Source organism: Thermobia domestica, chromosome 6 (genome assembly GCF_964235325.1).
Source record: "Thermobia domestica chromosome 6, izTheDome1.hap1.1, whole genome shotgun sequence".
Lineage (NCBI taxonomy): Eukaryota > Metazoa > Arthropoda > Insecta > Zygentoma > Lepismatidae > Thermobia > Thermobia domestica.
Window position 1 is genome coordinate 295,978,815 of NC_137459.1, and position 14,569 is coordinate 295,993,383.

The following is a 14,569-nucleotide window of genomic DNA, read 5'->3' on the forward strand; positions in this document are numbered from 1 at the left end:
GTATTATTTTACCTAGGCTATATGATACAGGACAGAGTTTAAAGTTGTTGCATCCAAACTACTGCTAGCCATATCCGTTCAACAAAACTGATGATCAAATTTCAGTTATCCGCATTATCTGTTTCCTCGACAACGGTATCTGGGAAATTCTGCCGTTTCCAATCCAAATCACACACGCTTCCATCAAAATCATGTGAATAGGAAATAGGCGGGCTAACCATCATATATCCTAAAGCTCCAACTTCGCATTTAGGTAAGTATCCACGTGGTTGAGATGGTCAGAATTTGACTGACTCAAGGTTTTTGTCACGCAGTCAGTTAGCTGAAGTAAAAATAAAATTTGTATTCCACCTCAAATTAATCCTAAACTTCGATCTACATATTCCACTTTATAAACTGAATTACTGTCAGCCTACAAAGTAACTCCATTAGTAGACAACGGCTTCTATTCAATATCATCTCTTGTAGAAATTGGAATCAACAAAGTGGATCCCAACCATATATAATTTCACATATACCAGAATAACGTTTCCATAATTAAGAGAACAATCTGCAAGATTTCATGACGTGTGTACGAAGAGAAAATAAAACAAATGACACACATATCACTTAGTATAATGTTGCTCAAATCAAATTGTTCCCAAGTTATTGCTAGTTAATGTGCCCTAGGTTTTTGGACACACCTGAAACCCTCGAGAAAAAGTAAAATCTCATTCAAAAGACATCGTCTGAATAGAAACAATGGGTAGTACCTTGTTCAGGACATCACTTTGACTCAATTGAATATGAACTATTAGAAGTACTTATATGTGGAACTTCGAGTTTTGTTTACGAGTTTTATATTACTTCTAATCAGTGTATTTTCTTCCGCTTACAGTCAGTGTACTTCTAATCGCATATCAAAAACGTGATTCTGAATGTAATTTGTTTTTTTAATAATAATAATGTAAGTAAGGAGCATATAAACTTAAAATATTTTCAAGAAACAAATAAGTAACTGAACTTCATTCAATAGATTTTTAACATACAACAAGATTCTAACAAAATAAGAATGCAGATCCGCAGCAAAAAGTAGAAATCTTTCTTTTTTTACCAAGGAAGGAACACTTGTTTATGCATAGGGAAATTGTAACATATTGACAATACCATCGTTAAGATAAAACATACATCTCATTTACAAAACAAGAATATATACCACAGTATTTTTTTTCTTCAATTCTATCACCTCATAAAATAATGTGCACCACAGAATAACTTTTTGGAGGTAGCACCTCTTTTATGCAGTTGTTCCAACATCTAAATGCTCTTGAAAAGGGAAAGTATTTTGATATTGTGACAGTACAATTATTGTTTTGTACATTCTGTTTTCAACTATGCTTATAGTACAAGTTACAGATGACAGAATGTAACTTCTTTTACGTAACTAACATATTATTTATTATTATTATTCTCTAACTGACATGAGTTACAACACACTCACGCAGACATATATATATGTATAATTATATATTTATTTATGTATGTATATATGTACACAGACGCTCACACGCACGTAATCGAACTTTATTTCTCCTTGACACACACATACACACATTCATACGTTCAAATACGCATATATATATATCTATATTTATATATTCATGAACATGTAAGCATTAACGCGCATTCACACGAACCTCACCTTAAAAACTTTTAAACATCATATTTTGCTCTAACTATTGTATTATTACGAAAGAAATTAAAACAGTGTAACTTATTTGACAGTTTATGGCAAACAAGAGACAAATTAATGGCAACTTCGAGTATTATACATTTTTTTCTAAGATATTAATCCTTGTCTAGGATATGTGCATTTGTCCTTTAGTAACACAGCATTACTACTTACAACATAGACCTCTAAATAAAGAAAATAAACTACTAAAGCAGAATGCAGCCGTCATATACATTTATGGGAAAAGCTCTGTAGAAGATAATTTGAAAATATTTAGATATATATATATAATACGACACCATATACGAAATGTCAACCCATTTCAGAACGTTAAAAAATAACAAAAATGCAAAACAAAAGGTTGGCACATGCAAATATATATATATATGTGTGTATGTATGTATATGTATCCCATTTTAGCTGTTCATCCACGGAAAGTATTAATAAATTCAAGAAAGCATCACAAAATCAGTCACATGTATTTTGTGAATGAACAAAAATATATAGAGTTCAAGGCCTTTTAAAACAGACACACGTTACATTACTTATGCCCACATTAAGTCTGCTAGATCTAAACACTAGTTCTCCAGAGTACGTCAATTGTTTCCATTGAGGCCAGTTCGCTGTGGGCTGCATTCTGCGTTACTGCTCGGAGTTGGTAGAGGACTTCGGCTACTGCTGAGTGCCATCCGCTGCATTTGTCGAACTACCGTTGCTGCATGGTATGCTTGCTGAAATTTACAAATCAATGAATACGACCTTTTTATGATATTTTGAAGATACATCACAAGTTAAAAGAAAAAAAAAAATAATTCACTAAAATTCAGTTATACTAATGACAGAATAAATTTTAAAAAATGCGTAGATAATATAAGATAATGCAAGTAATGAGTAGATAATATAAGAAACAATATCATTTTTGCGTTTAAATGGATTGTGATAATAGTATACAAAAAATCTACAAAAAGTCGTAAGCACGATGTTTCTTGGTTCCGCAACTGGCACAGTCATGGATTCCAAAAATGCATTTTAGGACCATTAGTCCAATAAAAATATAAAATAGAATTTGGTTTTACAAATTGAGAAGTGAGACTTCATTCATTATCTTTTTAAGTGGTTGACTATGGTTTCACTTAACTGTATTTTAAATTTTAAGTTTTTGAATGTTTAAAGAGTTTTGGCTTATATTCTCTGAAATTATGTGTCGTCTACTTGGTTGATAAAAATATTGTTCTTCATTTGACACTCTGGGGTACTAATTCAAAGGGTTTACTAACAAGAACGTCAGAACTTTAAATGAGATAGAATGAACACTACGAATGACGTTTTATTATTATTATTATTATTATTATTATTATTATTATTATGAAAAGCATTCAATGACATTGTTTTGGAAAATATGTCGTTTAAACGTTCTCCTCTTCTCCGGTGGGTGCAATGGATTACTCTAGACATAATGCACGAAAACTTTCCCCGACACTTTCAATTGAGAAATGATGTGATTACGTGATCTCTCTCTCTGAATCATTAGGATCACGCTAGCAGGCCGTATGACATTGTAATGGTAATACGTCCATCCGTTACTTCACACGATAACGTTTGGATGAAAGCGAATCTCTGAATACTGCTTTTTGCAACAGACAGACAGAGTGGTTATCTCGGACGGGTTTGTTAATGGAACACTGAAAGTACCACTGAGAATCAACCGCGAAATATGTGTAAAAGTGGTGCAAAATTGGACCTTTAGGATCCATCCCCCCACTGAAGCAGAGTAGGACATCTGAGCCTTATAATCTTTAAAACAAAGTGCTACTGATTACTTTTCAAAATAAATAATTATATTGTTATCAGTTGTAGTTTTCATTCTGCTTCTTTTTTAAATTTCTGAAGTTCTTACTGGTAAACCTGATATTACATATACAGATATAGATATGCCAGAAAATCGTGAAAATATCACACATATTATAAACGTACAACGTAAGTGTGGAATGACTACCACGTTCTCTGGATTTCATGCCTGTGGATTTCTACCTGGGTATACTCGATCAAGATCCGGAATTTGCAGCATTTGATGTAGCAAATTGAGAATGTCTGTGCTACTGTGGGTTCAGAGATAATGCTAGCTGTGTATGAGGACTCGAAGAGGCGTGTAGCATACACCATTGTCGCGCAGGATGGTCATTTCGAGCATGTATGGGATCAACAGGGGAAAAAACTAGTCCTAATAAGCGAACAGTTAGCGGCATTGTATCCCTGCGAAAAAAAAAATGTATGAAACATGTCGCATCCCTGGTGTCGATCTTCTTTTTTTAAAATTTTTTTAAAAAAAAAAGTGATATTGAAGAGGTCAATCTTTGGAAGTTTGAGCCGTTAAAATTAGCAGAAAGAAAAAAAGTAAGGCTATAAGAACGATTGAATGAAGTGAATTTTTAAAAATATTTTGGCTAATCTGTTGCCAAGAATAGTAATTTGAACGTGTAAATTGAAATGGCATATTTCAATTTCACGTTTCACGATTATGTTGTGTAGGTTAAAGGAAACGGTGATGAAAATAAATGAGGTAGTAGAAGAAAATGGGAGGAAACGGGAGAACCCTCAAAAAGCCAACGCACACGGTGTTTTTCCACCACAAAGCCCACTTGATGCATGCAGAGACTGATCCAAGGCCTCACGCACTTATTTGGACATGGAAATGACACATAATGCGAGAGAGATGGCGAAATTGGAAAAAAGTATGCTGTGTTCAGTGTGACCATAGAATCACGGTAAAGAATAAAGGATGATTTACAAAACACTGATTAGACCAGCAGTGATATACGAAGCAGAAACATGGACAATAAAGAAAACACAGGGAAAAAGGCTGGATATTACCGAAATGATAATGCTACGCTGGATGTGTGAGATAACGAGAAGAGACAGAATGAAGAATGAGAGAGTAAGGGGAACAACCAGGTTGTAGAGATATCTAAGATAATCCAAGAAAAAAAGACTGCAATGATATGGCCATCTAATAAGAACAAATGACTAACTTGTTCCGGGAGAGACCCGGGTTGGTTGCCAGTTCCTACGTCGTCCATGGTTAAGAATGACTTCACGGAGAAAAGTCTTAGCAAGAGAGGAATTCCGAAGCAGGGCTTTATGGGGAAAACTCATCAGAAACGTCGGTCCCACATAAGTGAGAAAAGATAGATGGAAAGAAGAAAAAAGTTATATTCAAGATGGCCGACTCCAACATGGCGGTTGTGGTTATTTGCAGTTTCGAGGTGGTCCCATCTCCCAATCGCCATATATGGAGTATGCGGACTCCCAACTCAACAACTTTTCCTGTGTCAGAACTGTTACCTGACTTTTGGCCAAGTCTGTATTAAAACGATCAAAATGTGACAACGGTTTCACTTTCAAACGTGTTAGAAGACATTAAAATTGTATTAACAACTAGCGCGTAATTAACAAACGTAAGAAGAAATGTACATTGGTTGAATATGACAACACTGATTGTACTGGTTTATTTTCTGCAACTTCCTTTTTTTACTAATTCATGTGGGCATTTTGAAAAGTGTCATTTGATAAAGTTGAAACCATTGCTATGGACGATTGGAAGACCGACTTTTTATTTCTTTTGAATTTGCTCGAACTAGGATATTGTTGTATATTGTTCAGGATCTCTCAAATTATTATTGTCACTGAAATTGATGTAACGTTTTCTGAAATGTCTGAATGTAATTGTGGACGTGTATTCCCTACGCATGACCTTGCACTTTACAGGTAGGGAAGCTGTTGCCTTTACGCTGAATGTTATCTTTTAGTTTTCTTTTCAATGTGGTGCAAGCGGGGGCTGTCACGTAAAAACATAATGAGAATTTAAAATTAATTCCAATTGTAAGGAAATTTCATACAGTTACAAAAAGAATGTGGTTGTTCAATGAGAGTTAAACGTAATAACCGCAATGAATCACAGAGCTAATCCTCTCTAGACAAGAACACATTACAATATGAAAGAAAACTAACATTAAAATTTTCGTTGTGATATGTATAAATCAAAGTTAAATGAGAATACTTGCTTGATTAGTAATATGTAAATATTGGATAGCTGAACATTTCCAGAAGACTAGATGAATATGAATTTCACAACTAATAAGAACAGAAACTTACTACAGTGTGTTGTGAACATATAAATATGTTATGATCTAATTAATTATACTTCATTTTCTTATAACAATACAATGCTACTTTCAAGTATCACTCCTGCATATCGACCATTTCTAAGGTGACTCGCACTCGTATATCGAATCTACTCTGCCACACTGGGTATCACCTTCACCAAAATTGCAGTAGGTCTACACTACCTACGAATGATTACTGACATAAAAATATATCTATCATAGTTTTAAGTGATATAAAAATAAATAATGTGTGTAAGGTAGTATACGTGTCTAACAAAACTGAAAAAAAAAAAGGAAAGTTACGAGCAAGAAAAATCAGTATAAAATGGGATTAAAAAGAGTCAAGAAAATAAGAACGTTTCTAGACATTTTTTTTTGTCTATATCCATTTTTTTTTAAAATTATGCCCGATAATGACTTCATTCAACCAAAAACGTGCCCTTCTTCCATGGTTTTCATCATGCTTGCTGTTCAACTGAAACTGACCAGATAATATATTCTATGAGCCGCTAGTTAATGTTCCTTAATAATAATAATAATAATAATAATAATAATAATAATAATAATAAACGGCTAACAAAAAAAAACCTGCAAATATATGCTACTTCATACAGAAACATAGAATACAGGCAGTAGTATTAGTTACATGCCGTCTCCGTTTTGGATACTAATTGCAGGGTGATCTGTCTGGTCATGGGTGTACAGTTCAATGAATCCAATTTAAATAATATTTTCTAATCTGCAATTAGGTCTTGCCTTCGATTAATACTACAGGTAAGGAATTGAAAAAACGTAATGGTTGTGGGGTTTATATACCACCGTTACCAGCCATATACAGTATAAAAATAGAATCAAGCTCAAGTAACCTATTTAATGGTGTTGACAATTGGACTGAAATTACGGAAAACAATACGCTTTCATCTTTAGATGCAATTCCACTAAACAAAGGCAACCATTTTTTTAAAAAAAAACTATTATTGATACTTTATACAATTCTAAGCATAAACAAACCGTGTTTTCGGCCTATGTATCCAAATTTTCAACATGGCTCTCCTGGCTGTCCCCGAAGTTTCACCTTGGCAAGTAAAAATTTCACGATAAGAAACCTTACCCTTGATAACTCAACGGACAGACAAATCAGGGTTCGATACCCAAAGTTCATATCAACCAACAAATCACCCAAAGACATCTGTCTTATGGCATTTACATTAATATAATAACTGCTACACTAGACACATATAAGAAGCAAAAGCGAACATTATATTTGTGGCATGAGGCAAGAGGTGTTCTTTCTAGCTGGAACGGAGCATTTAACTATTCCATAAAGTCTTACTTGATTGAGAAAAAAATAAATAAAAGTAACCTTAACTTAATTCATAAAATCACTCGCATCTTTCACTCACCTTCACACAAGCGGCACTATATACATACAGAAATGTATATATATAGTGCTCCTATAAAAGGAATTCATTTTTTGATAAGTTCTTGAGTAATGTTAGAAATAAAGTTTCTTTCTTTCTTTCTTTCTTTTTTTTTTTTAAAGTAAATCATAAATCATTAACATCAAATATTTTCAATGTTTAGTTTACTAACTTTCCATATGTCAGCCATAGCATTATAATCATCATATGAAGAAGGCTTACACGAACATTATAGCAAATTCAGAAAGGTAAAACAAATACTGTGGGGACAAGCATTAACTTAATTAGTTTATTTGCAGGCATAGCCTCATTTCATAATCAAGAGTTAAGGGACACATAGTAAAATGTGGAATTTGAACCTGTACTTCCAGCGGAAATCGAACTCAAACTTTTTCGCAAAATACGAACCATTCAACTCTGAAGGAACTCCTTAGCCCTAGATGGACCAAGAACAACACAAAGTGTTCACAGGTTAACTTTCTTTACGTAGTTACCTACGATATTATAGAGCATGAAATTCTTGAGTTATGAATGTTGGATTAATCCAGGGGTCTCCAAATTACGGTCCGCGGGCCAGTACCGGTCTGCGAGCATCACCAATTCCGCCGACCACAGTTTACCTTGATTAAATTGTAAAATTTACTAAGTAAATAATAGAAAATAATAATCATATGTTTTTATATGACCGATTAGAAAACATAACAACTGAAATTTCGCTTCTTGTGGAAGTCTGTGTTCAATTGACCCTTATACCGTGAGTTGAATGAGAATGGAGATAAGGCGGTCAGTTGTTGGTGTGGATATATCCAACATACTACCTGGTTGTGGCATTTCACCGTGAACTTGCGTAAGGACTGGGTGAACATGGGGCTTCCACAGAACCTCATAAGGGAGTGTATGCTGTACGACTTCAAACTGGGGTCAAACGCCGCTGCAGCGGGGCGGAAGATATGCCAGGCCTTTGGTGTGGGTGTCGTGACTACGCGGACCGTGTAGTGTGGTTTAACAAGTTTAAGGACGGTGACATAACAGTCGAAGACGCACCACGTGCCGGAAGACCAACACATGTACAAAATGAATATCTTTAGGCAGCAATTGGGGCGAACAGTGGCCAGATATGTGAGGAAGGCGGTCAGTTGTTGGTGTGGATATATCCAACATACTACCTGTTTGTGGCATTTCACCGTGAACTTGCGTAAGGACTGAGTGAACATGAGGCTTCCACAGAACCTCATAAGGGAGTGTATGCTGTACGACTTCAAACTGGGGTCAAACGCCGCTGCAGCGGGGCGGAAGATATGCCAGGCCTTTGGTGTGGGTGTCGTGACTACGCGGACCGTGTAGTGTGGTTTAACAAGTCTAAGGACGGTGACATAACAGTCGAAGACGCACCACGTGCCGGAAGACCAACACATGTACAAAATGAATATCTTCAGGCAGCAATTGGGGCGAACAGTGGCCAGATATGTGAGGAAGGCGGTCAGTTGTTGGTGTGGATATATCCAACATACTACCTGTTTGTGGCATTTCACCGTGAACTTGCGTAAGGACTGAGTGAACATGAGGCTTCCACAGAATCTCATAAGGGAGTGTATGCTGTACGACTTCAAACTGGGGTCAAACGCCGCTGCAGCGGGGCGGAAGATATGCCAGGCCTTTGGTGTGGGTGTCGTGACTACGCGGACCGTGTAGTGTGGTTTAACAAGTCTAAGGACGGTGACATAACAGTCGAAGACGCACCACGTGCCGGAAGACCAACACATGTACAAAATGAATATCTTCAGGCAGCAATTGGGGCGAACAGTGGCCAGATATGTTTGGAACTAAGGCTACAATTCAGGGTGAGTGGAGAAACCATTCGGAAGCACCTCCATCAACTTGGGAAGCACTACAAGTTGGGTCGATGGATCCCACATGATTTGACTCCAGGCCAGAAGGCAACGCGAGCAGATACCTGAGTTTCTTTGCTGCCTCGTCTGAGGAAGGAGCCATTTCTTTACAGCCATGTTGACATGTGATGAGAAGTGGGTCTTGTACGAAGCTCCACGGCGCCGTCATCATTGGTTAGGATCCCATCAACCGGTTCCCGAACAGCCGAAACCAGCACTGCACCAGAAGGTCTTCCTGTGTATTTGGTGGACTGCTCACGGCATCGTGCATCGGGAACTGCTACCAGCTGGTCAGAGCATCAATGCAACTGTGTACTGTCAACAATTGAGCCATGTTCAAGAAAAATTCAGAACTCTGGAACCAGCACTTCTGAATCGCAAAGGGATCCTCTTGTTACAGGACAACGCTAAACCCCACGTGACTAGGATGACCTGGGACACCATTCTACGTCTTGAATAGGAAACACTATTGAATCCCTCTTCCATTCCTTGGACAATCACCTTAAAGGACGCCAGTTCAAATCTCTAGTAGAAGTGCAAATTGCTCTTGACACTTGCCCACCAAGTTCTAAAGCAATGGAATCCATGGCCTTCCAGAACGTTGGCAGAAGGTCATCGATGCTGATGGAGACTATTTTTGATCTTCCAGGTACGTCTTAGTGACATATCGATGTTCGAAGGTGGTGGGTGAAAAAGCGATAGAACATTCTTGGTTACCTTTATAACTGTGTGAGTGGAAGACACTTATAAAATTCCACCAATGATGAATTTAAATACTTTTCTTTAAGAATATCGCTGCACTGCAAGTCAATCATTTCGTTTGAAGTTTTGGGGCAAGGGCTTCTATGTCGGCGTTGAAGAGTTTCAAACCTCTTGATGTCGTTTGAAATTGTAACAAAATCTGGAAAACGAGATTCAAACTTTATTTTTACAACATCCAAAGCTACAATTGCAGAATCTATCGGAAATGGAGTCTCAGTTCGCTGACTGAATGTTTGGCATGTACTAAAATACGTAAAACATTTCTTTTCAATTGGGATGGAAATAAAACAACTTTTTGTGGAAATAACTTAATGAGAGTATATAAATCAGGCAGAAGCTGTTTTTCTCCTTGTAATTTTAAATTAAGGTCATTTATGTATGTTAAATCTGTATAAAACGCTAACTTTCATAACCACCCATTGCTGTGTAACTCAGCTAGAGGAAGATTCTTTTCATTCAAGAAACTTTCGATTATTCTTCGGAGCTCAAAACATCACATTGGAACATTTCCGTAGCTAAGCCAACGTACTGTAGTATAATATAGTAAATCATTTTCTCCAATCTCTTCAATTAACTCGTGGAATTGACGATGATTGATCACATGTGATATGATAATGAAAAGCTGATATGACTGACTTTAAAACTTTTCACATATCCTAGCATTTTCCGCACAAAGACTGGTGGTGAATGATGCAATGTACGATTAATGGTTTTGAACCACCACCATTTTCTACAGTCTTTGATACAAGAGCACAGCTTTATATTCTCCACCCATGTTTGTGCCACCAGAAATATTGACATATTATGTTTTTCATTGAATGTTGTTTTTCTGAACAGTATTATCAACTCCTTTAAAAATAATTTCTCCAGCCGTGAATGCTATGAATGCCAAGAAGTTCTTCATACACTTCATAATTTGTATCTGTCCCTCGAATAAAAAGCTACACCTGAACAGTATCTGAAAAATCTGTTGACTCATCCACGGCCAAAGAGAACTACTATAAGTTGGATTTTTGTCAGAAAATTCAGTTAATATATTTTCTGCAATATCATCTACTCTTCGAGTCACAGGTTTGTTAACAAATTGATGTTTATAAATAGATTAGGTTTTTCTGGACATATTTCTTCTGCTACTACAATCATACAATTCCTGACTAATTCGCCGTCAGTAAATGGTTTCCCATGTTTCGTCATTGAATGAGCCACGCGAAAACTAGCACGAATTGCTGCTTCTTGTTCAGCATTTACTTTCTTAAACAACAATTGCTGAGATTTCAAACCGCTTTTCAAAGATTCAGATTTTTCTAACTGTAGGCTTCCTGTAAATTTCGAGTAATTCTGAGAAAGTTTAGTCTCATAATGATGTTTTACATTGTAGTATTTTCTGAGGATTGATATTGTTTCATGGTAAATTTCATTATCTTATTCTTATGAGGTGCACACCGAAAGTACGTGCCGTTTCATTCTAATTTCCAGGAACAAAAAAATACAGGGAACTAACCTGTGTGTTTTGCTCAACAAACTCTCTCTCTTTATTGATACACAGTTGCTATCGCTCCGTCTATTTTGAGCAGCATGTGGCATAGTCATCTTTGGGGGGTATGTTTCAGATACTGGGAAATACTACTTTCCAGGTATGATCTACTGGCAAAATAGCGTCCTCAAAGAGAATCTTTGAGGTTTGGGAACAGCCACAGTCATTAATCTGGTGAGTAGGGTGTGTATGGAAGAAGTTCACTACCGTGGTCAACCAAGGATGTCACAACATTAGCACAGTGTGGCAGTGCATTGTCCATGTGAAGGATGAAATTGGAATTTGCTATTTGTGGTCATTTCTTAGTCAATTTAGGCAAAAATTCTGTATCCTAAGGGTACAGAAATACTCGCCCGTAATTGCATGACCTTTCGAAATATAGTGGGACAATATCACTCCCTGGTATTCTTAGAAGATGGCGTAGAGCACCTTCTTATTGGATGTCACCTATTGAAAGTTTTTGGGAAGTGGTGAATCTGTATTTTTCCACTGCATTGACTGTCTCTTTGTTTCTGGGTTGAATAATGGAATCTGTGATTCATCCACTCTCACAACATTTTCCAAGAAATTGCGTCTCTGCCTTGTGAGGAGTGTCAAATTTGCAACACTTGATTGGACCTTTGCCTCTTTTTGATTGTTATTAAGCATTCGTGGAAGCCATAGATACGAAACTTTCCTTAGGTTCAGTTCGCTTATAATTATTCGTTTTACTGTTCCCATTGTTAGCCCCAGTGTATCAAAAATCATGGTGAAATGCCTATCTTCCATTATAAAATTTTCAATACAGGCAATACTAGTGTCAGCTGATGTTTTTGGATGTCCAGACCTCTTCTCATCTTTTACACTCGTTCGCCTCACTTTGAACTGATGCACTTACTTCCTAAGAGGGGTTTCTGCAAGAGCACTATACCACACACTCTCCAATTGGCGATAAAAATCGGCTGCACAACGTCCAGCTGCGGTGAGGAATTTTACAATTATCTTCACAATTATCCGTTGCTTTTAAACCGAAAATTCCGTTATCTCCGGGCAGTGTCCGAAACACGTTTCACTCGTTTAGGCACTGAGACTCAACTGCTGCCATCTAACAAAAACCTGCACTGCTTAAAGACGAAGAATGAAAGTCTCTTCGACACCGCAGTTGCTTCCCTAAAATGACAAGAAATGTGGGCTTTAGAACAAAACGGCACGTACTTTGATGTGCATCATATACTTGTGTCAATTACGAAATATTGGCATCCTCACTGCTCTTTAAATGTTCTGCGCTCACTATCTTTCGTTTATTTTCCATATTTATACACAAAAGCACTAACTTCAAATAAAACTAATGCTAATTAATACAATTACAAGCCGGGGTTGAGAATAAATAGAATACATTGTTTTATCTAGCATTTAAGCACACTGTATTTTCATTATGAAACTATAGTTAAAAAAAAAAAAAAGTCGCACTATATTTTGTTTCTCAAATACCAATTGCTGCTCCAAACTTTAAAAAATTCAATTCCGAACTGTACAACTTTCAGTTAGTTGTCTCTCGTGTTTATACCATGCGTCTTCGGTGCGTAGAATATATTCAACCAGACAAGCGATCACGCAGCAGAATTTTTCCAGCACATGCTCTAGTTCTGCTACTCCCTACGAGATGGCGCTGACGCTACAGTGTGTTGGTATTATAAGCTGGGACTTAGTTCAGAAGTCAGTGTGGATGTTAGGCTAAAAAGTTTGGAGACCTCTGGATTAATCTGTATGTTACTATTATAACAGCGAGCACAAAATGCTCTACTTTGGTCTAATATGATACTATGCCTATTTTAAAATCTGTCAGAATTACAGAGGCAGAAATTGGGAAGCTTCTTAACTTAAAATACACTCTCTTTGCAGCAAGACCACTAAATAAATAGATAATATAATATGGATAATAATAATAATCATTATTTTATTTGGATTTTGTTAGCATTGTAGTGTTCATTTAGGTGCTACTATAAATTTCCCATCATTCTGGTACAATATTATGTAAATATCTTTTAAGTTAGTCATATGGACGCTTTTGATCTTTCAATATATATACATTCATAAATCAAGAACTAAAGTGAAAATTATATGGATACAAATGGCTGCACTCATCTAACATGCAGCAGATAATTGTTAATGTGCACATAATAATAACCAAGATCAATGCTATCACTTTTGTACATCTCTTCAGTGGGTATTTAAGATTGACACACAGTTAGTAGTCAAACGCTAAGATTATGAGTTCCTGTGTGCCTCACAGAAAGTGTACAGAATAATTGAACGTAATATTTAAGTATTCGGAAGTAGAATGTTTCCATTCCATAAGTTCGTCATTTTTACATGATTAACTTCAATTTTGGATATTGCTAAGTTTGTCCAACAGAGAGAGAGAGAGAGAGAGAGAGAGAGAATATAATTCCTTCACCACTACAACAAGAGTACTAAACAAGAACTTATCAATTTTCACAAAGACATGCATCCAACACCATGCAATTAACCACTAAACAAGAAGGTGGATATTTGAAAAGCGTTAGCGTTGGCAGCCTTCTGCAAATAGCATTGATAACATCACTTGGTGGTACACACCACCAAAACTTGTACCCTAATTCCCAGTTATCATGAATGTGCATTGTAATTCTTACATTACTTTTTTTTTGTTAAATTATTAAAAGATACATAAAAAAAAGTTTCTATAAAATAATACATTGCAAAATGTTAGGAAGTAATGTTCCACATTCTTTCACTAGTAATCAGGGTAAGGTACACACAAGTTCTAAAACAACCTAGGGAACAAACACTGCTTTTAGCGTTTCACAACACACGACACACCAATACCTTCTTCTTCTATCTCGGCTTCTTCCTGAATAGTTGTACACTTATGGGTATCATCAACCTCCATGCTACTAGAATTATTAAGAGCTAATCTCTGCATCTTGTGTACCATAGCTATTGCGTGCATTAATTGCTGTGGAAAAACATGAAGATAAGTGAGTTTACAAGGGATCTGAAACGTAACAGATGTTCTGTTTATGAGGGATCTGAAATTGAACTATTAGAATAGCTGTGAAAGGTTTCTT

At 36.4% G+C, this 14,569-nt stretch overlaps 1 protein-coding gene across 4 annotated transcripts in view; it reads right to left on the reverse strand.

Moving 5' to 3' along the window:
- Positions 1-975: 975 nt before the first annotated feature.
- CaMKI (Calcium/calmodulin-dependent protein kinase I) overlaps positions 976-14,569 on the reverse strand; it is an 815,424-nt gene continuing 801,830 nt past the window's right edge. For 2 of the 4 annotated variants that reach the window (XM_081762890.1, XM_081762892.1), the window contains 2 exons: positions 14,328-14,457; positions 976-2,442 (listed from right to left, as the gene is read on the reverse strand). In XM_081762890.1, coding sequence (XP_081619016.1) covers positions 2,384-2,442; positions 14,328-14,457 — 189 coding nt within the window. In that variant the 3' untranslated portion in view covers positions 976-2,383. The remainder of the gene's footprint in view (positions 2,443-14,327; positions 14,458-14,569) is intronic. The other 2 variants (XM_081762891.1, XM_081762893.1) reach the window with 1 other exon arrangement.